General features: G+C 41.1%; 1 protein-coding gene across 1 annotated transcript; it reads left to right on the top strand.

Annotated features, from left to right (window-relative positions):
• The first annotated feature begins 4,664 nt into the window (after positions 1-4,664).
• On the top strand, positions 4,665-23,236 carry LOC119657766 (very-long-chain 3-oxoacyl-CoA reductase). Its single transcript, XM_038064833.1, has 5 exons — positions 4,665-5,046; positions 5,210-5,256; positions 22,255-22,330; positions 22,396-22,733; positions 22,790-23,236. The coding sequence occupies exons 1-5, from the start codon at positions 4,896-4,898 to the stop codon at positions 23,117-23,119; spliced, it is 942 nt and encodes a 313-aa protein (XP_037920761.1). The 5' UTR covers positions 4,665-4,895; the 3' UTR covers positions 23,120-23,236.
• Positions 23,237-23,772: the final 536 nt, after the last annotated feature.

Below are 23,772 nucleotides of genomic sequence, written 5' to 3'. Positions count from 1 at the left end.
AAGTCGGAAACCTTCAGAAACGTAGGAAAATGCACGAAGTTCTCATTGGTTCATAGCTAAAAAATCAATTGTGAAATATTTTTTCAAGACCCTCTTACATGACGAGTCGCGTTCTGTAAAATATTTTATCGGGAACAATAGCAACCTTTTATTCGTTGTTCTAGTCTTATCAGCTTTATCTATTGCCTCATTTCTGAGTCTGGGTCCCAACTAACTAAAAAAACAAAAAAATATATATGTAAAATGTTCCTATCCTGTCCCCATCTAGGCGATAGCCACTCCCAACAAAACTTAACTTCGGCGAAATATTAGTTATATCCAGTCAAATGAAAATTCATAGTCGTTCCAGCAAAGCTGATGTATCCGAAAAAATAATCTTCTTGGTACATTTTTCGTGTCTAAGATTTTTTTGAGCCATACTTTATCAAGTTGATACCGGCGTGCCAGTTGTAATCAATAGAGGCCAACATCGGTCCGTGTCGATCAATTTGGATATAAATGGATATAAATTGCCACTTGCAACGCAAAGCTTGCCACAGCTTATTGAAGGATAAGCTTAGTCAATGCCGTATTGCCAAAAATAACCCTGCCAATTGCTTCCCGCATTCATGTGATTTAAGATCTTCAGACATTTTCTTTGGGGCTATATTAGGTCTATACTGACGAGCTAAATAACTTAGAGAGCAATAACAACTACTCGGGCGTAGACAACAATGGATTGTCACCTATCCACGCCCACTTTCTGACCCTCAACAAGTCCACAGGTAAATGGCATGTATGCTGACGAAGTTTCTGCTTATGCTACCCCCATATAGCAAGCAAGCTGGGGCTGCAAAATTTTTTCACCAAATATAACCATGTAAGATATCAAATAAAAGGTCGGAATTAGTTTCTTAGGAGAGAATTAAGGGATTAAAAATTACTATTATAAATCATGGGCCCATTCTCAAGGAATAGCCAACTGGAAAATTTGGAAAAATCATGGAACCCTTATATAACTTTATCAAAATATCATCCATAGTAAAAATAGTGACTAACGGTTTCGTCCAGGGCAGAGGCAACTCATCCGACGCTGCCTCACATCTGCCCTGGGAGCAGCGTGACCGTAAGTGGCAACAGTTGGAAAACGCTCCTTTATATAATCGCAAAAACACGCCAACAGTGCGAATTATATCCAAGTGAAACCGCCAATAGTTTGAGCCTCAGCTACGCTAAAGTAAATTATTATTGAGGATAGTGAGGGTTCCTAACTCCACATCCAGTTGATATTGGACCGGACCAAATGAAGAGCAACTTACTCTCACGTTTTTGCTCGCAGAGCAGAGGTGAGGTAGCATCTGATGAGTTGCCTCTGCCCTGGGCGAAACCGTTAGCCCCTATTTTTAAATGCTTGAGTGCCATGCCCCAAACGAAGGATCCGTGGACCAAAAAACATGAGAGTAGGTTGCTCTTCATTTGGTCCGGTCCAACATCAATCATATAAAGGAGCGTTTTCCATCTGTTGTCACTTACGGTCACGCTGCTCCCAGGGCAGAGGTAAGGCAGCGTCTGATTTGTTGCCCTGGACGAAACCGGTAGTCCCTATTTTTGAATGCTTGGGTGCCCTGCTACAAACGAGGGATCCGTGGACCAAAAAACGTGAGAGTAAGTTGCTCTTAATTTGGTCCGGTCCAACATCAAATGGATGTGAACTTAGGATACCTCACTATCCTTCATGGCGCGATCTTTTACATCAACAAAGGATATTTTTATAAACAACGCCAAAATTATGACACAAAAGAGAATAAGTCAAGAAACCGGAAGCTCGGCGCTTCAGATATGAAAGGTTTTGTTGATTTTTTACGTGATGATATTTGGGTACTTTATTCTATTTATATATAGCTCGTAGTGTATATACGTCGAATATACCCGAAATTTATTTCAATGTGGTACTACTGTGGTACTAACAGTAGCAATTTGAAGCAGATGAGGCAAATTTGACCTACTATAACTTTGATAATAGTAGTAGAATTTCCACCAAACTTTCCAGAATGCTGCAATCGAATCTATTATGAACTTACGGCAGAGAGGGGGAGGGCTCGGCGGGGGTTTTTTAAATTTAAAAATATACTATTGTTAACTTTATTTGAGCTGATATCGTAACAGAAAGTATTTTGAGGCCTAGATCTTACGTGTACGCACCGCCATAATTTTCAAATGCTTGGGTTGGGTAGAAGTAGAGGTAGTTGTCACTTTTCGGACCCTCGAACTCTTCTCCTTTGCAACCAATTTCGAAAGTAATACCAGCTTCGGAAAGTACACCTCAAGTCCTTTCATTTGATTCCTCACATAGTAAAGAAAAACTGACACCTTTCTTTTTAATATATGCGGACCCCCTTTAAATTCAATATGCAGCAATCTTATTCACCACATCCGTAGGGGTTCACAGCTTCCATCTTCCCACCAAATTCATGTCAATCGATAGTTGTTTCTGAGGAAAGTGCCTGTAACAGACAGGCAGGCATGACGATGAAAAATGACGCCCACCAGACAATATATAACGATTGCAAGTACAACTTGGCAAACGGCAGACAACTGATGAATGATATAATTGAAGTGGACCAAATAAAACGCCGACCCTCAAGTCTCCAAAATAACCAAAGTTTAGAAACTACAATGAGGTGGTCACGTTCAACGTACGGACAACACTCAAATACTGAAGGGAGAACAGACGGGCGAAGATCACTGGGTAGATTTCATTGACGAAAACAGAGTATCACTGATCGGATATCGAAATTGAAAGACGCAATCGATGGATCACGATGATTGGAAAAAGGACATCCTAAAGGCCAAGACCCGAAATGAATAACAGTACCAACAATATGTTCTAAGCAGGAGAAACATTCTGGAGAAACTAATAGCTGTTATCAGATCGACATAAAGTGTCACGTATAATATAATGTTTAAACCTCAGAAGAACTTGAAGTCAAAAGCGGAGTCTATCAGGGTTGAATTTTGTTACCGATACTTTTTCCCATTCTCCTCCATACTGCCTTAGATAGAGGACATGGATGGGTTCCATGAACGGGATCATCTTTCCACAAACACCTTCACTACACTAATGATATCTGCTCGCTCTCGTAGTTCTGGACCTTGGCCAAATTACTTTGGATTCGGGGAAGGGGATTGTACACCGATTTACATCAATCATATACCTAAGAAACGTTGTTTCTGCCCACGGCGGTACCAAACTTGAAGTTCCTAACCGCATTAGCAGCACTAGATCCGCTTTCGCTCTTTTATTCAAAATCCGCAAATGTAACTACCCCACAGTCAGCATCAGACTATTGAGGCTGTTTCGTGCCATTGGTCTCTGTTTGCTGTAATATGGGAGAAGCCCATGAAAAATTACAGGTAAATTCCAACCTTTCATCAATTCATGTCTGCGTTATGTCGTCAGAGTACTTTGGCTGGACATAATCTCAAACGAAGAACTACATCGGCGGAAGGATTGCGGTTAAGCTACCTTATTTGCATTCTCCCTATTGCATTATTTCACGCCTTGTCAAAAAAATATAGAGGGGTGCCTATTACATTTCTTATCCCTGGAGGTGACCAATGTGTGTGATGAATTATCTGGATTTCTTATGTCAAAAAGGTACATCGATTGATGGTGAGAGTATCTAGATGCTTACTGATTCCTTTCTTCTCATTCGAAGAAAGACGAAAGTTCACAACTTGTTCTGGAAGACACGGGCACAAGAAGCAAGTGAATGTATGCATCAAATCATGTCCTTTTTCGAGAGTGATACATATCACTAGTATATGGTACACTTTTAAAAGATGTGTAAGTCCTACATCTAATCCAATTATATAATTTGGCGCAGTGAGTTTTAGTTTACTTATGGTGGCAGGAGACAACTAATCTCAACCAACTTGCCTAGCTTGAACCCGGAAAGGAAAAAAGCATGGAATATTTTCCGTTACGAGAGTATATCAACTATACCAATATATCTAATATAAAACATTTACTATACCAAATGGTTTTCCCTGAAAATAAATTGAATATCTGCCATTCCATTTGTAAGTACAAATAGAAGTTAGTGATACCCATATGAAAGCAAGCCACTCTGTTATCTAAAAATAGACCTCCTTACCTAATAGCACACAACTAAAAGTCCTAGAGGCTATTGAAGGTTTCTTGGAGGTTCCATTGACTAAAATCGAAATTTATCCTAAACACATGTTTGAAGATACACCACAGATGCATTCATGCAACTATGCATATGCACTTCGGTAATGTTTGACTACATTTACAGTGTGGTTTCTTCTTATCAGTTGCCTTGTCTAGGATCAGATAAACTAAGAAGATATATCCGCATCTGTAAAAGAAGAATATGTCCAACATTTAAACTTCTGAATAAAAAAACAATAGAAACTACTTTTTCCCGTGATTGCCCTACGAAATCGTCACATTCGAAATTGATAAGGCGCAAGCGCTTCCAAAATTAAAATGTTATCGCCAGAGGCGTAGAACATATGGAAAATTACATGCACACATGGGGTGATAGTATGCTATGTGGACTATTGGAAAACTTCTAAATTCTGTAGAATTTACACTGGCGAGGCTCGACGACGCCATTGGACTAGTACTATCCGAATTTACAATTCCATTCCATTAAGGGGAAGTATGCGCACGTTATCAGAAACGCGAACTGAATTCTTGACGAGTGTATTGAATATTCTGCAGCGGGACCCCCTCAGTCAACCTTAAGTACTACTTCCATTATTATTGAGTCATTGTCCATTTTGCCGGTATACCATATAGTTCTGTAGGCAGCCACTTTGGTTCGCTGTCGCCCCAAATTTTCCCTAAATTTTTTAATTGAAGCAAATTTAAAATTCGTCAATTAAAAATGAGTGTGTGTAGTTGTATAAGTACAACATGTGTGGTTATTGTTATCCTGCAAATTATCAAAACACTGGTACCATGGCTTTACAAAAATCTTCTAGGACCTAAATTCTTCGGCCCCAAAATTGATGTTCGGCGTATGGGGCAGTGGGCAGGTAAGGGCGGTTTTCCGTGTCACGTTCTGCATTTCTGTGTGTAATAATTTTGATGATGCAGTAAAGTCGCACCATAAAATGCACATGTTCGATAATTAAAGAAAATCTTATCAGCATTGTTCGTGTAATAAATTTGGTGAATGGAAGTTTTATTTTATTCTAGTGATCACGGGAGCAACCGATGGTATTGGAAAAGCGTATGCAAAAGCGGTAAGTATTATCACGCGCAGGAGGAAAAAGGGGTTCGAAAAATCCGGCATTTTAGTGACACATAATGCACACATGAGCAGTATTAGTCTACGCATTACTACATGAATGTTATCAATGAACTTTGAACCTAGACAACTGCGGGGTAATATTATCTCCAAAAAATTACGTTGATTACAGCAAGGGTTGCAAGTAAAGAAATATTTGATAGTCATGCTCGCCTGATATGGTTACTCATTTCAATTTCATAACACTCCCTACCAATATTATACCTATTTCTAATTAATTAGAGGTAGAAACTAAAATGTACCATCAACTAACCCCGTAACTAACGCCTCTCTCTGTTGTCAAATTTTGACCTTGGACTGCATATAAAGGATATATGGATACTAATATTTTCGTTATTATTTTTTTTGAGTATCAAATAAGTAAATACCATTCCTTAGTATCTGATGTAGATGTAGTTGCACAGTCGGGAAACTAGCCTGTGATCCATGTTTTTTTGAATGGAGAACAGATTTGCAGTTTCTGGGAAGGAAACACTGGGGCTGGAATGAAAATCGTGCATGCCGGGGTAAAATTGCATTAATTGATCTCGAACAACTTATCCCGAAATGGAATGATCGCCTCATGCAGCATGGTCTTAGATTGAATCTAACAAAACTGAATTTTTAACGACCAATCCCCATGAAACAGGCACAATCACTGTCAGCGGCAGGAATCTGCCCAGATCTGAGCAATTTAAATACCTCGGGTCAACGCTATCAGCCAATGGAGAACTGCGTTATGAAATTGCTTCCCGCATTAACGCAACCTGGATAAAGTGGCATTCCACAACTGGAGTTCTTTGTGATCGACGTATCAACGAACGTTCCAAATCTAAAATTTACCGCAATGTCGTCCGTCCTGTCGCCCTCTATGGTCCTTAATGTTAGTCAACTATAAAAGACAATGATTTTCGTCTTGCGGTAGTGGAGACGAAGCTGTTGCGTTGGACTAGTGGCGTGACACGTTTTGATCACATCCGAAATGAGGATATCCGCGATCGTTATGGGGTTGCTCCGATCGTGGAAGAGAGGCGCCTTCGATGGTATGGTCACGCAATTCGTGCTAACGAGAATTCACTTGCTAAGATTGGTCTGAACATCAAAGTCGATGGAAAACGGCCAAAAGGCAGGCCGAAACAATGGTGGCTTGATACGCTGGATGGGGATTTAAAAGCCTCGAGATTACACCCAGATCAGGCATCCGATAGAGCAATCACGACGAGCCGACCCCGTTTGTGAACGGGACAAAGGCTGAAGAAGAAGAATCAATTCTGTTAAAATTTCTCTATTTGGGGCTTCTGATATAACTCCAGGGTCTAGGGAATCCCCCCATTTTCTCCTCGAGCACCCTGTTTATTGGTAATGCTTTCACCATAATACATATATCATCACAAAGTAAAAATAGCGGCGAACTACTGAAAAAATCAGTATAAAATAGCTTCGTTGATTTTTTCACATAATAATAATAATAGTTGGTGCGACAATCTAATTAGGTCTGGTGCTTGAAGCGTGTTAGAGCATTTCATTCAAGACTGCAACAATACACTACAGGATTGCGTTACCATTTTCAGGGCAATATCGTCAGCATTACGCTGAACCGTGATTATTATCCTGATTTGACTAAAGTACTCCTTCACAGCTGAATCGATTGGTATCCGACTTTCAGTCACAATACAAATCCCTCGGCCACCAGTGAAATTTGAACAACAAATGTTTTAATTGAAATTCCCACACTATCTTAACATTCCATTTATGAAAAGAAAATACTAAATTACTCTCCTTAAACATCATCCTTCATGATCCTTCTCTAGATTGACCTCTACAAAAACTGTCCATGTACTTTTACCGCAGAGGAAATATCTTAGCCTTACTCACTAGATCTGCCGTGCAATCAGCAACATAGTTCTCCCAGCTGGGTCGCAACTCCCCAACCCTGCGAGAAGTGGCGGACGCATCACGCAAGCGAACGTAAGCGACCATCAGATGGTAACCCCTTTCGACGCCAATGTGGTTGCGTCTCTTGTTACACACATCCAGAAGACAACTCCTAAATCTACTGTTGATCGGGAAGTGGTCGATCTGATTACTCATACGGAGTCGGTCAGTTGAGCCCCAACTAACTGCCATAGGCAGATTGTTTGCTTGAACACCGATGACGAGGCAATGGAAGTTTCAGAAATCCACAAACCCCCCACTATTACCGTTACGGTCAGCAAAACCGCGCTTCCCCATCACATGTCCGAGCAAAATGTTGCCACAATGTCACCTTTAGGAAACTTCCCCTCAACCGCGTTTAATTACTCATAGAAAGCATCCTTCCCCACTAGATCGGAAGTCTCCGTTGGTGCGTAGGATTGCACGATTGTGTTGCTTCTTAATAATAATAATAATCGTTGGCGCAACAATCCATGTTGGATCAGGGCCTTGAAGTGTGTTAGAGCACTTCATTCAAGACCGTAACGGTACACTAGGAGGCAATGTGGTCAGCATTGCGCTCGCCCGAGATTATTACCCTGATTTGACTCAGGTACTCATTCACAGCTGAGTCGACTGGTATCCGACGTCAAATCACGATACAAACTCCACTGCCGCCAGTGAGATTTGAACCGCGGCCTTCCGGACGACAGCCTTGCGCTCTAACCCCTCAGCTATCCGGATGCTTCTTAACCTGGACCAAAATTTAGCAGTTCAGTTCAGTGTCAGTCTGTCAGAAACCGGGTCCCAGGTCAAGAGAGTGGGCCTTGCGGTAACCGTTAAAAGCAACCGGACCCCGGATTCGCATCTGCTACCACCTGGCTTTCCAGAGCACAAAAGCACATTGTCGCAATAGTTGATTGGAGTACTATCCAAAGTCCCACCATCTTATTTCGCTTAGGCCCAATACGTCCAATTTATATCGCCGGAATTCTCGCTCAAGCTGGAAAAAGCGAGCATTCTGAGGACCCTCACTACCTTACACAACTTTATCCGAACTTAAGCTTTGTCTGCGTAGAATCAAGGACTTCCCAAATCATAATTTTACGGTTAAACTCGTTGCTGTTTCTAACGGTCTTTGGGTAATTTCCCATCGACTTGAATGTTCAGACCAGACTCATATGACGTAAGACCGAAGAAGCTTCTCTCGCAATTTCCCACGATGTGCATTCAACGCCATGTTCAGCGTTCAGTTGATTGCTTCCTCAGCTTTTATGGTGATGATATGTGAAATTACCCCAAATTTCGATTCTGATGGACGAGTAAATTCTCCTCTTGATAACTCCTCGAAGTATCTTCGTCATCCGTCTATCCAAGCTGCCTAAATTTTTAAAAAACACACGACTCACCTTTCGCATGAGGCAGAGGCAGACGCTGCTCATTCCCGCTCTGAGAACAGAGTGATCGGAAATGGTTGCTAGGTGCTATGCACTCCCTTCTATGGATCCACAAACACGGAAAAACGCGTTGTTCCAATAGTCGTACGGTGGTCTTGTAGAACACGATTTTTCTACCCCTAGTAATGAAAAAATAGCGGCGTATTTTTAAAATATAGTCAATCTGCAGCTTACTGTTGTACATAATGTCTGTTCTCTGTCAAGCGATGGATACTTTCCCTATTTCTAGGCCTGATTTCTAAATCGACCTTAGTGATTGTCCATTTTGGCTGAACTATTTTCCACTTAGTTACCGAGACCATCATGATACCGACAACTGACCATGCCATAGCACCAAAAATATATTGTATTTCTCTTAATTCTTAAATCTTTTCCTAAGAAAACGCACCGGATCAGTGCAAATCGATTTATCGCCGAGAACAAAAACTGGGCCTATCTTTATTCAATTATGCAAGTCTTTCATGTCAATCGGTATAGCCGTCTCCAAGAAAAATGTGTGTAACAGACGGACAGATAGACAGACATTGAACCGATTTTAATAAGGTTTTGTTTGTAAAACTGAAAAAATTGCCTGTTCTTTTTGGAAGTTAAAATATTATGGACACATTTACAACCAGAAATATTGCAGAACAATGTTATCATCCTTTATACGCTTTCCTTATTTCTGAAACGACTGTATCGAGTTTTTCTCGGGGAGATTAATATTTTCCGAAGTAGCCATTGGGGAGAATTGGAACGATACAAATGGGCCGATAAGATGTAATATTTTCTATTGTGGGAGGATCATTATTTCTTAAAGATAGTGTTCCAAACCAAGAATGCCTAGAAAGTGATTCCTTAAGTGTCTCACAGCTTCGTAATTTTTGATAGTTTTTGTGTCCAGGTGCGTTCTTTGCGTCAAATGAGTTTTCACTGTAGTGCTGTATATAGGTAAGATATACCTGTCAAAATCAACGGGAAACCCTTTGAAATTTCATTACGACGGAAAATCATTGCACACCTTCGACCGCGATGGGAGTTGCGCGGCGAAAGTTCAGCTCATAAGGGTTAGTGTTATTGTCGTGTATCTGATGCTGCGCGTTAGTATGCGCCCACTTGGCTGCGAGCACGTGGCAGCATCTGTCATAACAATAGACATTGCACAGCGGTTTATGGTTTCCCACATCCCAGCAGGAACCAAAGGCGGAGCTTTTTTAAAGATTCATTTCGGATTAATGGTAAGCCAATGATGCTTCAATATTCCTCTTGGATCCTCACGGCGATGAGCAAATAAGTAGATGCAACCATCATGTTACATACATTCAAGCCAACTAAGTTCTGAAAAAAATAATTTCAATGGTATCAGTAACTGAATACATACACGATCAAGCACAGTACATTTTATACCAACGAATCGAATCTGCTACCTAGTTACCTCACCTGGTGTTCCAAATATCTGCGCGCTTATCTAATCTGCATTACCCGAAAACACACGGTAAGCATACAGTAAGATCAAACAATTTGGGTGTGTTATGACCTAGCTAACCTTTCTATTGTAAAACCAGCGCACTTCTTTAAAATGATTGATAAACACATAAAACGATAAACAATATATAATCAGCGTTAACTACAAAGAGTCCGTAATTGTGCTTTCCTACTTTGATCGTATTCGCTGGCTCCATTATTAGCCCCTCTCAACTTTATTGTGATTCACTTAGTAATTCCTCCTAGCTTTTTTCATCCTAATATATTTCTACTAAATATAAAATAATACATAATTCTGATTTTCAGCATAATCTCCAATAAGTCTAAGTCTACATATAAAATGCATAAAAAGGGGTTTTTATTTTTCACATTACTGAAATCGGAAATAGTCCTTTGGAAATTCAAGCTGCGAAAATAGCACCGGACCGGTTATTTATAATGAACCGCCTACGAACAATACCTAAAAGGGTTTTTGGAGGCGATTGCCTGCCGAAGAGATCTGAGAACCCTTCTACTCCACCCGGACCAAACCTATGACTGAGGCTGAGAGAACCATCATTCCTTCATATTTTCATTTAAAAAAGAACTTACACCCCGGAGCCGGATTTTTCGTCTGCGATCCTGACTGTTCCCCTCTAATACATTACAACTCAAGATAACAAGCACAAAGTACTGGGATGGCCAATTCATCCCCCCCCCCTGAAGTCCAATTTAAACATATGATTTAAAATATGTGTGGAAGCAATTTGGCCAATTTGGCAATTAGCGATGGTCAAAACGCAATCTCATAAAGTTCATACCAAATGGCGCCGAACTTAATCTCAGGGTCGTAGGTTGGGGCCGTAGGTTGGGCGCCATTTGTAATGATTTATGGGGAAGTACGGAGACAACCTAGAGGGAAGAGCTATCCCAAAAACCTAAAAAGTTGGCGAAACTAACCGTGAAGGTCCACCCGCGAAGCGCTCGGTCGATACATGCTCGGACGCCTCTATGCTAGCCAGGTTCGGAAATGTGGGGGTGGTCGATTGAGCGCTCCGATCAGACATGTGCATGTTGTATAATGACACGTGCGGGATCGGAGTGCTCAAGGACCCCTCCACTCACGAGCCTGGCTAGCACAAACCTTCACGATCAATTTCGCCAACTTTTTAGATTTTTGGGATAGCAATCCCCGCTAGATCGTCTCCGGCCAGTAATGATGATCGTCTGAGCATTGTAATTTCCCATAAGTCATTACACATCCATAACAAAAGAGAGAGGTGATAGACACAATCTGACCAAAAAATCTGTGTCCCATATGATATGAGCCAGTCTCAAAAATTTAACTCAGCAGGCCCTGGATGCTATACTCCAAACGATGTGCCCGTGGACGAAAAAAAGTGAGTGCTTTCCATTTGGTCCGGTCCGACATGAAGTAGATGTGGACCTAGGAAACCTGATATCCCAAACAAAAAAAAATCACCTTTGGCCTAGCTTGGACAATTGTATTGGCGGTTAAAGGTGAATATAGTTCGCACGCACGTCATGTTTACGATTGTATAAAAAGAATCGATTTCCATCTGTTGCCACTTTGGGTCACGCTGCCGGCCTCAGATCTGTCTAGAGATCAGATCTGAGGCCAATGATGAGTTGCTTCTGCCCTTAACGAAACAGTTAATTCCTCAAATTTCAAACAAACAAAAAACTTTTCCTTCTAATATTAACAGAGTTATAGAAAGCAGATTGGCCCTTAGCTTATAGTTAGTAGGTTACCTCTTTTGCTTAAACTTAACGCACACAAAGTCATCATATGTTGAATGTCAGCATCACATAACATTTAGTTAAATTTCTACTTTTGACAAAAACAATTTTTAAGAATTGATTTGAGAACCCTTTGCAAGTTTTGTGATTTTACCTTGAATTTTTCGAATTTTTTAAATGCGGTTCTAGATAATATGACTACTTAAGACATTAGAAGACTTATTTGCAGGTACTTTTCTTTGATTTTTTTTATTGAAAATAGTTAATTGAAATTCAATCAAATTTAAACATTACATTAGCAATAGTTTGAACGCACCACAGACAGGTCGCCCTGATGCCAAAAAAGAAGCCTTCTGGCAACTTTTCGACGACTTGTCATGTGCCTGCTGACGACTATATCATCATTGCCGGCGACCTTAATCATGTGGGTGAAAATTCCGATGGTAACAGAGCGTATAATCGATTTTGCGGACACCCATGACCTTGTACTTATAAATATATGGTTCATCAAACGATTGTCTCATCTTCCTACATTTTATAGTGGGAACAGTAAAACGCAAATCGACTATATTCCCATAAGACGCTAACAATTTACCACTGTCACTGATTGCAAAGCCGTTCCCTATGAGACCATCGCACTTCAACATCGGCCGTTGATTGCCGTCCTGTGAATTAAGCCACCGATAAAACAGCGTGAGGAACGCACTGGTCCGCCGCGTATCAAATGTTGGCGATTTCGTGCGAAGAAAGAAGAAATGATCTCACTTACGCGATTACCAACCATCACGAATGTGGGAGAATCGTGGAAGCAAATGAAAGACACGATCCACAAAGCGGCCTCTGCAACCATCGAGGTCACCAAGCCGGGTATATGTCAACCCAGATACTTGGCTTTGGAATGACGATGTTGAAATGAAGGTCCGTGAAAATAAACGCGGATTGGACCACTTGGGAAGCAACTTTTGTGGACCCCTCTTTTTTGGGGTGTGTTTCCATTATTTTTATTTTTATTAACTTTATTTGCGCAGATATCGTAATGGGATGTATTTTGTGGCCTTGATTTCGTTTAGTTACACCACTGTGATTTTTTTCAGAATTTTTGGTTCGATGGGTTCTGAGAACGAGGCATGTCACACGTTTTAAGGGTCATATTTTAAGCCCCACTCCTCTAAGTATCACCCGAGATCAAATACGGGACCAGTTTCGAAAAGTACTAATTGAACGCTTCCATTTGATATCCCACATGGCCACATTCTGCGAAAACAAAATTTTGTACCCTCCCTTCGCCCGCCCACCAAACTTAACACAAATGGCGGCACTTGTTGTATGTAAAGGGATCCACAAACCACACACTCTAACCAAATTTGGTGACAATCGGTCCAGCCGTTTCCGAATAAATCGGGTGTGAAAGACAAACAGGCAGACAGATCGACTCGATTCTAATAAGGTTTTGTTTCACAAAAAATGCGATTCTGAAAACCTCCCTATGTGATTTCCCCCTTTAACGGGGTCATCCCGTGTAAAGGCCGTTTTTTTTGGCTTTTTTTAGAAATTTTTTGTGAAGAACTGGATAAAGATACAAATATGAATTTTTCACCATAGATTTGTTAGTATCTTGAGCGTAAATAGTAATTTCTCCACCCCGATCGCATAGTTGGTTATTGAAATACAAGGCAATTTATGCACCCATCTCCAAAAAAAGGTGTTTTTCTGCTGCCACGCTAGAGGGCGCTATGATCATCTTAAAGAAAAAAAGTAAACGGCATTTTAACGTACAGACTTAACTACAGTCCGCAAACTAGGATTATTAAAAAATATTAAAAGCTAAATTTTTGGTGCAGTGTTAAACTTGTTTTTGCGATTTTTGGTGTTTTTCCACGGCTTCTTCAACGAATAAAAAAAACTACTGAACGAATCGCAATTATTCTAGTTGTTCTGAATAAGTTGTGAAAATTTCAAAGAATTTCGTTGGATAGATTTTGGGCTACAGTGACAGCCGATTTTCAACATGCAGTTTCGAGAAAAACGCATTTAAAAAGTAGAATGCGATTTTTAGCCATAAAACCTTAACTGACCATTAATTTACTATACCTAGTCGATAAACCTTAGGTTTCTTGAAGAAACACATATACGGCCTTGGCTTCAATTCTTATCCTATTAGCGAAGTCATTCGAACGTCATTCGGATCGATAAGTACGAGCTTTATTACGGGGATTGACATAAATCTGACATGTGACTTCCCACGTGTTTAACACTATAATTTCCGAACGACTCCGAATATCAAAAAATCACTTTGCCCAGATATTCTACACTATATGTAGATACAACTGATGCCAAAAAAAAATCGTTTCCGCGAATCCGACACACGGGAAGACCCCCTTAAAGAAGTGGAGTACTGCACAAAGGAGATACTCTGAAACACCAGAGAATTAAAAATTTAAACCATGAAATATTTACGAGATTACGTATCATACTATGTGCATATATGAGCAAATTCTTCATTCATTACGCAATGAATCTTTTCAAAAATTAATAGCTGCATTCACCCCTACCGTGTTCGTTTCGTTCGTATGTATGTAGGTGTTTTCAAAATGCAACTGCTATTAACCTCTCCATTCAAAGCAATTATCGTAAAAGGTAGACGCGCTCGATTGATCAGTGACATAATATATGTAAGTAAATTACTTTGCCTTTTCTTACAACTTATTTATAGAAACAATCTAAGCTTATATCATAGTTTTCATAGTTGCACCTTCTCAAATATAATTATCGGTCATATGAGTAAAAACGTTTTCAATGCAGTTCAAAATCCAACGCGTAAGTGCATATGTGTACACTTCGTAGAAAAGCAACATTAAATAAACCAAAGTATCTTCATGGAAGTGTTTATTATGCAAATAATTAACTAATTGATGACTAGCTAAAAGCGAGCTTGCGTATGCGTATACTCCGAATATGGCACAAGTACTGTTCAATCATTTTCCAATGCTAATGATTCTAGCGATTTTGCATATGCACAATCATGAATATGGCTATAATGGCCAGTTCGTCTCTATATTTCTGTAAGGGTGTTTGATTCATAGCGGATTATATGGAATGCTTTTTGCTCTACCAAATCTTTGTGGACTGAATACAAAAAGGATAACTGAATTTGTACGTCTCACCTCAAAAGAACTCCTCAAGTAAACCAACTTTCCTTAAGGGATTATTTACAGTTGTAGTGGGTGATTTGATGGCATTTTCTCGATTTTTTTCCACATCTAAAAAGCAGTTAGCAGCATCGATTAATACATATTGTCAGTCGTCGATCCATTGATACATATTGGCACTTACCAAAAAAAAATTTAAAATTGCCGATCTACAGATATTTTCCAAAAGTGCTTTTTTGGGAATGGTTTTCGAACGACACGATAACTCAATTCAGCGGAAATCAGAATTTAAAAAAATATTCGTTACTATATCATAATAACGCTCCCTGTACAGAGAAGGAGTTGCCAAGCAGCTAGCCGATACCCTGTCAAAATATAGGACTGATGTAACAGCGTTACAAGAGATGCGTTGGACAGGGACCGGTTTCCTGGAGAAGAGTCGCTACACCATATATTATAGCGCCATCCAGTAAACCATGTGCTCGGAGTAGGTTTCTTAGTCAGCCAAAAAATGAAACCTTCTGTTATCGGTTTTGAAAACGTAAGTGAATGGTTATGCACTCTGCGCTTGGTAGGCAAATTTAAAAATATAAGCCTCATTAACGTTCACGCCCCTACAGAGGAGACTCCAGACAGAGATTACCTTCTACGAGGCAATAGAACGAACTCTCGAAGCTTGTCCCAGATATGATATCAAAATCATACTTGGGGATTTTAACAGCCAAGTAGGAACGGAGCCCGCATTCAGGCGATACGTTGGCTCCCATATCTTACATCAAAATACAAATGATAACAAACTATGGATGAATTAGCAGTGTCACACGAAATGGTTGTTGGATATACCTGGTTTGCGCGGAAAGCGGTTCACAAACATACGTGGGCCTCGTCAGACGGGACCACTTTCAACCAAATTGGCCACGTGCTGATCGAACACCGCGACCTCTCAGCCTTGATGAATGTCAGAATATATAGGGGGGCCTATATAGACTCGGATCACTATCTTGTTGGCATGACGCTCCGAGCTCGAATAACAACACAACCCAGAATCCCCTCTGACATCAGGTAAGCGTTAACACTGAAGCCATCCACAACACAACCCTCCGCAACACCGATAAGAGGGAAATGGATGCCGCAATAATCGCAACAGAGATCCTGGAGATGAAACATCAACAAATGATCTTCACAATTACCTAAAGAACGTTATCATAAATACGGCCACAGACATGCTTGCCCCCAGCCGCAAAAAAAATCGGAACGGTTGGTTTAACGATGAATATAAGCTAGAAACGGAACGGAAGAATGCTGCATACCGAGTAATGTTGCATTCTCAAAGGATGCGGTCACGCGCGGAGACTTATCCCGAACTCCGGCGATCGGAGAAGGGATTTCACAGACGGAGAAAGGAAGCCTAGGAGAACGAACAGGTCTATGAACTAGAAAAGTACAGGGAGCAACCGCACCAGGCGCAAGTTTTACCAACAAGTCAGCAGGATTGAAGCCTTACACACTTCGATGTTCATCCTGCCGAGACAAAGAGGGAAATCTGATTTCCAACAGAATCGGCATATTGGAGCAACGGGTTAAGTACTTTGATGAACTACTGAACAACCAGAAGATCGACGAGTTGGAGCTCCCACCAACTGAAGATGACGGACAAATACTGCCACCACCAAATATAGAAAAAAAAGTCCGTGCAATTCATTGGTTTAAAAATCATAAGTCGCCAGGAGCCGATGGAATTACGGCCGAATTGGTTAAATATGCAGGCGACCAATTACACCAAGTAGTTCATCAACTTGTGCACAAGGTATGGGACAGCGAATCAATGCCTGACAACTGGCAAAGAGGCATTATCTGGCTCATACATAAAAAGGAAGGTATCACGCAATGAAGCAATTATAGAGGTATCACGTTACTGAGTACCATCTATAAGATATTCTCCGCTGAGTTGCTAGGCTGGATAGCCCCATACGCCCAGAACATCATTGACCCATGTCAAAGAGGCTTCACTCCTGGCAAATCGGCAACAGATCAGATTTTCTCTCTGCGGCAAGCAATGGAAAAACTGTTGGAATATGGGCATCAGTTGCACCATTTTTTCATCGACTTTAAAGCCGCCTATGATAGCATAGCCAGGGTAAAATTGTACACGGCCATGAGCGAATTCGGTATCCCGACGAAATTGATAGGATTGACTAAGCTGACCCTGACCTATCTGCGAAGCTAGATAAAAGCAACAGCATCACTCTCAAGACCATTCGACATCAACAACGGTCTACGACAAGGGGATGCCCTATCATGCGTCCTCTTTAACCTGGCGCTGGAGCAAGTGATCCGTGATGCTAAAGTAGATGCGAGAGGTACGATCATATTTAAGTCCTCCCAGCTACTGGCCTATGCTGACGATATCGACATCATGGGAAGAACGTCCCGAGATTTTCAAATTGCCTTCATCCAGATCGAGCAGGCCTAGACCGGATTGCGGTTATTGCGCCACTGATGATGACGATATCATATTATCTAATCACTGAATGAAGGATAAATACCAACTATTAAAAGACTGGCGGCGATTTTACCAAAATGTTTACTTTTTTTAGCTTCCCTTAAACTGTACTGTGCTATATGGTTTTATAAAAAACTACTTAGCTGAATAAAAGTGCTACCAAACCCACATAGAGGCGGCAAAGGCAGTGGGATATCCTTCGGGCCCGGAATTCTCTCCGAAGTTCAGAATAGATAAACTTTAACAAAATTAGATAAACTATGTTAGTGTGTGGAGCCAAACCATTTCTTCATGCGATTTTTTTCCGTGATTTTCTTCATACTTTGGTTATAGGTGATGAAATTACAGAAATTTCGCGCAATTAGTAGGGTCACGAGGTGATGGTAATCATCCTGCTAAAATATGGTCTACTTATCACGATAATAATTCATTGAATCATTTCTTAAAAAAATTACCTTCTACCTATTCGTTAAAAACGATCTTCTCAACCAGGTGATTGGTTTTTCCTGATCCACCATTTCAAAAAACATTGAGGAACTTTGGAAATTTATTTGATAGCAAGCACTGTCTCTTCCGACATACACTATAGCGGCCTAACTTTCAGGTCCGTTGTTTCTATGTGGGAGTGGCACATGGAAAGTGAACCCCACTATTACTCAAACGCTTCAGACTTTCGTTAACACCTGTCTGCATCATATCATCAGGGTATACTAACCTGATACAATAACAAACGGTGAACTTGGTCGACACACAGGCTCGATACCCGTATACGTTATGATTGGAAGCCGGAGATGGTAGTGGATAGGCGATACATTAAGGACGAACGATAATTGCATTGCTGGCTATACGGTGCAGTGGAATCCACTCTCCCAAGAAAGCCGCCGGATGAGTCGCCCTAAGAGCATTTGGCGCATAACATTACAGGGAAGTGCAACTATCTCAAGAAATCGTAGGGGGACCTAAAGCGCATTTCAGCTAACCGCGAACGATGGCGTGTAGGTATGGTTGACGCGCTATACCACATCAAGGGGTAAATAACAACCATACATATATATATTACCGTAACATTTGCGCCATCATCGTGGATGAGAAGCCTACCGTTTGCGTCCCTCACTAACTATAGAAAGGGCTACGATGACCTGCAAGCGAAGTCATTGCTATTTGCAGCAGCTTCTGCTCCTCTCGAAAACAACAAATTTCCTTTTGTCACGTGGTACATTAGGCTACATCGTATTTTTTTATGTAGCAAAGCTCAAGTGCGTCATGTTCACCCCCTCTCGCCACATTGCACCCATTAACAGATCTCCCAGCTGCTTACGTTCATCGATCTGGCTCCACGTTCCCATAACCAACCAGATTTTTTAACATCCTTTTAGTGGCCGATAATTTCAGATGTACCAAAGGCAAAGACAATTTTGATAGTAGCCCACTCTCATTAATAATATTCTCTGTCATACGCCGTTCGCAGCAAGAAAGTTTTCCCACTGCTGGGCAACAGCCGGAACGCGGAGTTGAACCACACTGAATTTGGCGGCCGAATTAAATATTGGAATTTGGAAGTCCGATGCTTTACTGCCTTTTGAACAGATGCCATAGCAACATACAAGCGAATCTGTCTTTTCTCCTTTTGCTCCAAAATCCTCGAAAGATACGTCAACGACTAGTTGACCACGCACTTCGGTCACTTCATTGTAAAAGAGCAGGATGATTTCGTGAAATATAGATCTACTGCTTCAAACCTTCCGGCCAAATGCTTTAAGTTAGGATAACAGGTGCATGCTATTTATACTGATTTCTCCAAAGCCTTTGATACCGTTGACCATAACAATCTCCTCTCCAAAATCTTTCTGCTCAACTTTCCTCCCTCAATCATCTCCTGGCTTTCCTCCTATCTCTCATACCGTTCCTCCAAAATTTATTTTCGTGGTGACTCACCTCGTTCCTTCTCCTCTTCCTCTGGTGTTCCCCAAGGCTCTATACTTGGCCCCATACCAATGACCTCGCCTCCATCCTCACCTGCTTGTGTTTGCTTTACGTGGACGACTATTACTTCCCTCTGTTTCGTCTCCACTGGAATGTGCTCCCTTGCAGTCCAACCTTGATACTGTGATCCGTTAGTGTTCGGTTAACAAACTTACACCGAATGTCAGTAAATGCCATTGGAGGTGCTATTCGCTTAAACCCTCCCCCACATCCTTTTACTATTCTCTTAGTGGACAGCCCCTTTCACTACTGACCTCCTTCCAAGACTCCTTCCATTATTCGCTGACAAACTTTGTTTCAATTCCATTTCATCCACATCATCAATAGACCTTCGAAAATGTCTAGTTTTATCCTACGTTCATTCTTCGACTTTACCTGAAATCAGCCCTCCATGACACTCTTCAACTCTCTTGTCAGAAACATCCTTGTATATTGCTGTGTAGTCTGGTCCCCTTTCTGTATCCGTGACTATCGCGTTCTTGAAGTTGTACAACGTAAATTCACCCGGACCCTCTTTTACAAAAAGAACCTTCTACAGGCTGACTATCCATCACGACTCCACACCCTCAATCTCCCTTCCCTGCAGCAACGCCGCATCTTCCTTGACAGTGTAGCCTTTTCAAATTCTGTAATTGCCTTATGGACTGCTCTGCCAACTCTGATATTATTTTCCGCAGCGCCTCTCATCTTTGAAGTACCCTTCGCGGAGTTCGAAATTTACTTTCACTCTCCAATCCCGAGGATATGCCGATCCTACAATGCCCTACAGTTTGGATCTTTTGACTCTGTCTCCTTCTTTAGCGTTAAGCGTCATGTAAGCCATTCACTTGCTCCTCCCTCTGCGGACAATATGTAACAAGGGATTTGCTCCCTGAATACTGTCTTAATTAATTAAATAAATAAATCAGATAATGGCCCTTTCAAAATCGATGTCAATTCCTCTTTTGTTACGTACATTCAGAAGACAACTCAAAAATCTACTGCTGATCGCTATATGGTTGAAAGTTCGTTGCCGGTCAATCGAAACCCAACCAGCTTTGTAGCAGGCCCTGTCCTCGAACAGTATTCTACTGATCACGAGGTAGTGAAAGTTGCAATACCCCGGTTTATGATTGGTTTTTGAAATGTGCGCACGCGGAAAACAATATGCTTAAGTACTTAATACATTCAGCGCCATTATTATCTGCGGATTCTTTCTGATGGGAGGATCCCGGTCTCTGCAGGGTCTATCGTTAGGAAACATAGTAGTAGTTCTTCGTGAATAGATCCGCAACCACCCTTCGCCCCCAAATAATATCATTGGAAAATGTACAGCATTTCGATTTTGGTAAGTACCAAAGCCCTTGACAAAAGACTTCTTAATTGACGCGTTGTAGCTTTCCGTATGTTCTTACACATGCCTGCAGTTACACCGCACTGGGAAGGTAAGAAGCACCTTCTTGTTATCATGTCAAGTATATGTCATATTCCGTGCGGATTACCATAAACCCAGCAAACTCGCTAAGCCAGCCCGCAAGGGTCACCTGCATACACCAACATGAACAACTCCCAACTAGCACCTACGAAATAGTGCAACTATGTTAGTTCTTCCAATCGCCCACTACCCAAATCCATATCTGAACCGTTCGATATTCGCATTTCCATTTAATATAGCTTCCATTCGGTTGTCGCACTAAGAGTAACCATAGCTGCTTTCACTTCCTCTACTCGAGGAAAATCATATCTTGTGCCGACCAAACCATAACAATTACTGAAGCGAAATGCCATGGACTTTAACATGTGCCCAGCCCGAAGTTCTGAGAGAACTCAGTTGAAGTAGAGAACCTCATTGACGCAATTCGCAGTTTTGTGACCATTTTGAGAGCCCCAACGGAAACTAGAGCAATGTGTCTTACGGACCTTTATGGTCTTCGCTTTGAACTGAAAATGTGCTTATGCTTTATTTTTTTTTAGAATGATAGGATCCTAAGTCCGCATCAACTTAATGCTGGATCGAACCAAATGGGGAGCAACTTACTCCCTTTTTCCTGGTCCACGGACCGCTCGCTTAGGGCTTGCACCCAAACTTTACAAAAATGTCAAGCGATGACGGCTTTACGGTTTCTTACCAGGGCAGATGCAAATCGTCAGACCCTGCCTCACCTCTGCCCTGGGAGCAGCGTGACCGTAGCGGCTCGCAGATATTGAGTGCTCCTTTATATAATTCGTAGAACACGACATGACTAAGAATTATATTGAGCGCAAATCCGCCTTATTGACCAGAGCTTAGCCAGAGCTGAAAACATTTTTTTTTGAGCTCTGGTCAATAAGGCGGATTTGCGCTCAATATAGTTCGTAGTCATGTCGTGTTCTACGAATCATATAAAGGAGCCCTCAACATCTGCGAGCCGCTACGATCACGCTGCTCCCAGGGCAGAGGTGAGGCAGCGTCTGACGATTTGGCTCTGCCTCTGCCCTGGTAAGAAACCGTGTTGGAAATCACACTATTACTAACAAAGTTATAATAGGTCAAAGTTGTCACTTCTTTGGAAATACAAGATTTTGAAGGTCAATATCACCCGAAAGTGGATATTCTCACATAATGTATGCGTATATTACGTGGTACGTACTAATGGAACAAATTCACACTCAAATGTCTTTATAAAAGAAATACCCAAAACCTTTCATGCCTGAAGCGTCCAGCTTCCGGTTTCCCGACTTGTTTTATTTTCTCATTAATAAGTAACTATTCATTTTTATTTCAGCTTGCCAAAAAGGGCGTCAACGTAGTCCTCATCAGCCGATCCAAAGACAAATTGGAAAAAGTTGCTGAAGAAATAAGTAACTCAATTAAAAAAGCAATTTTCCCTAAAACATACAATAATTATAACCTTCCCTTTCCACAGAAAGCGCTTCCTCTGCGCAAGTCAAAATTATCGATGTAGACTTCACACAAGGTCCAGAAATCTATGACAAAATTGAAAAAGGCATTGCGGGCCTTGAAGTCGGAACACTGGTCAACAATGTTGGGATGAGCTATGCCAATCCTGAATTCTTCCTCTCAATCCAGGACCGAGATAAGCTACTTCGCGACATAATTGAATGCAATATCCACTCTGTAACGCACATGTGCAAACTTGTGATGCCTGGAATGGTCGAAAGGAAGAAGGGAGTTATCATCAACATATCCTCACTCTCCGCTGTGGTACCAAGTCCTCTGCTCAGCGTTTACGGGGCAACAAAAGTAAGTAACAACTTAAATATCGAGAGATGTTAATTAAAATTAATAACATTTTCCAGGCCTTCGTTGATAAATTCTCAGTTGATTTGAATACGGAATACAGTTCTCAAGGAATAATCGTACAATCAGTACTGCCTGGGTATGTGGCAACAAATATGTCCAAGATCCGCAAGGAAACCTTCCTTGCTCCAAACAGTGATAATTATGTCGCATCAGCCCTGACTACATTGGGTATTACAACAAGGACGACTGGGTTCTTCCCACACAGTTTAATGAAGCTCACAGTTGACATCATTAAGGCGGTGGCCTGTGAACCTGCAGCAAACAAACTCTCGCTCAAAACAATGTTGAATATCAGAAAGAAGGCATTGAGGAAAAAGGCACAATAGGGAGGAAAGCTTTGTAATTCTTTTTCCAATATTTCAAAATTGTGTTTTACACCAAAGAATTATTCTGTTTGTAGTTTCTAGCTTGGGTGATATTAAAAAAAGAAATTTTGAAAGAGATTTATTGTTTTATTTAAAGAATGAACTAATTTTTTCGATGGAAGTAAACCTTTCCGCATATAAGCGCATATCTTAATATTCTACAGAAAAGATAGCCCCATCCTGACTGAAAAAAAGGATGACTGCTGCCTGATTGGTCAAAAAATATTTGTAAGGATTTTAGAAAGTAGATGGAGAGGACAACATAGGTGCTTGTAACAGGCTGCATAAATACAACTTCACCTACTTCACTGATATAGCAACTTCTCTGAAATGTTGCCATCTCGGATATGATTGAATTTTTCGGACACAACAGGTCACTACTGCACCGAAACGAAAATTAGTTTTGAGTTACATGTGGATGCAAATACGCAGCTCGGTAATCTAGGGGTTAAATCGTATAGTTGTTCAAAGAGTGATCGTCGAACAGACGAGTCAATCCCGTGAAAAAATACGAGCATGAGGAAAATCGAGTTCCGCGCCGAGATCAAGTTCCTTACCAAATAAATGGACACTCCCAAACCATTATGTGTTCCAAGAGACTTTTGCCCAGGGAA

This window comes from Hermetia illucens, chromosome 5, assembly GCF_905115235.1.
Source record: "Hermetia illucens chromosome 5, iHerIll2.2.curated.20191125, whole genome shotgun sequence".
In the NCBI taxonomy this organism is placed as follows: domain Eukaryota; kingdom Metazoa; phylum Arthropoda; class Insecta; order Diptera; family Stratiomyidae; genus Hermetia; species Hermetia illucens.
This window is presented reverse-complemented; position numbering and strand designations above follow the sequence as displayed.

Coding starts and splice junctions, on each gene's coding strand:
- LOC119657766 (XM_038064833.1), top strand. CDS start 4,896: ATGAGTGTGTGTAGTTGTATAAGTACAACATGTGTGGTTATTGTTATC. Junction 5,047..5,209: donor GCGTATGGGGCAGTGGGCAG/GTAAGGGCGGTT, acceptor ATTTTATTCTAG/TGATCACGGGAGCAACCGAT. Junction 5,257..22,254: donor GAAAAGCGTATGCAAAAGCG/GTAAGTATTATC, acceptor TTTTTATTTCAG/CTTGCCAAAAAGGGCGTCAA.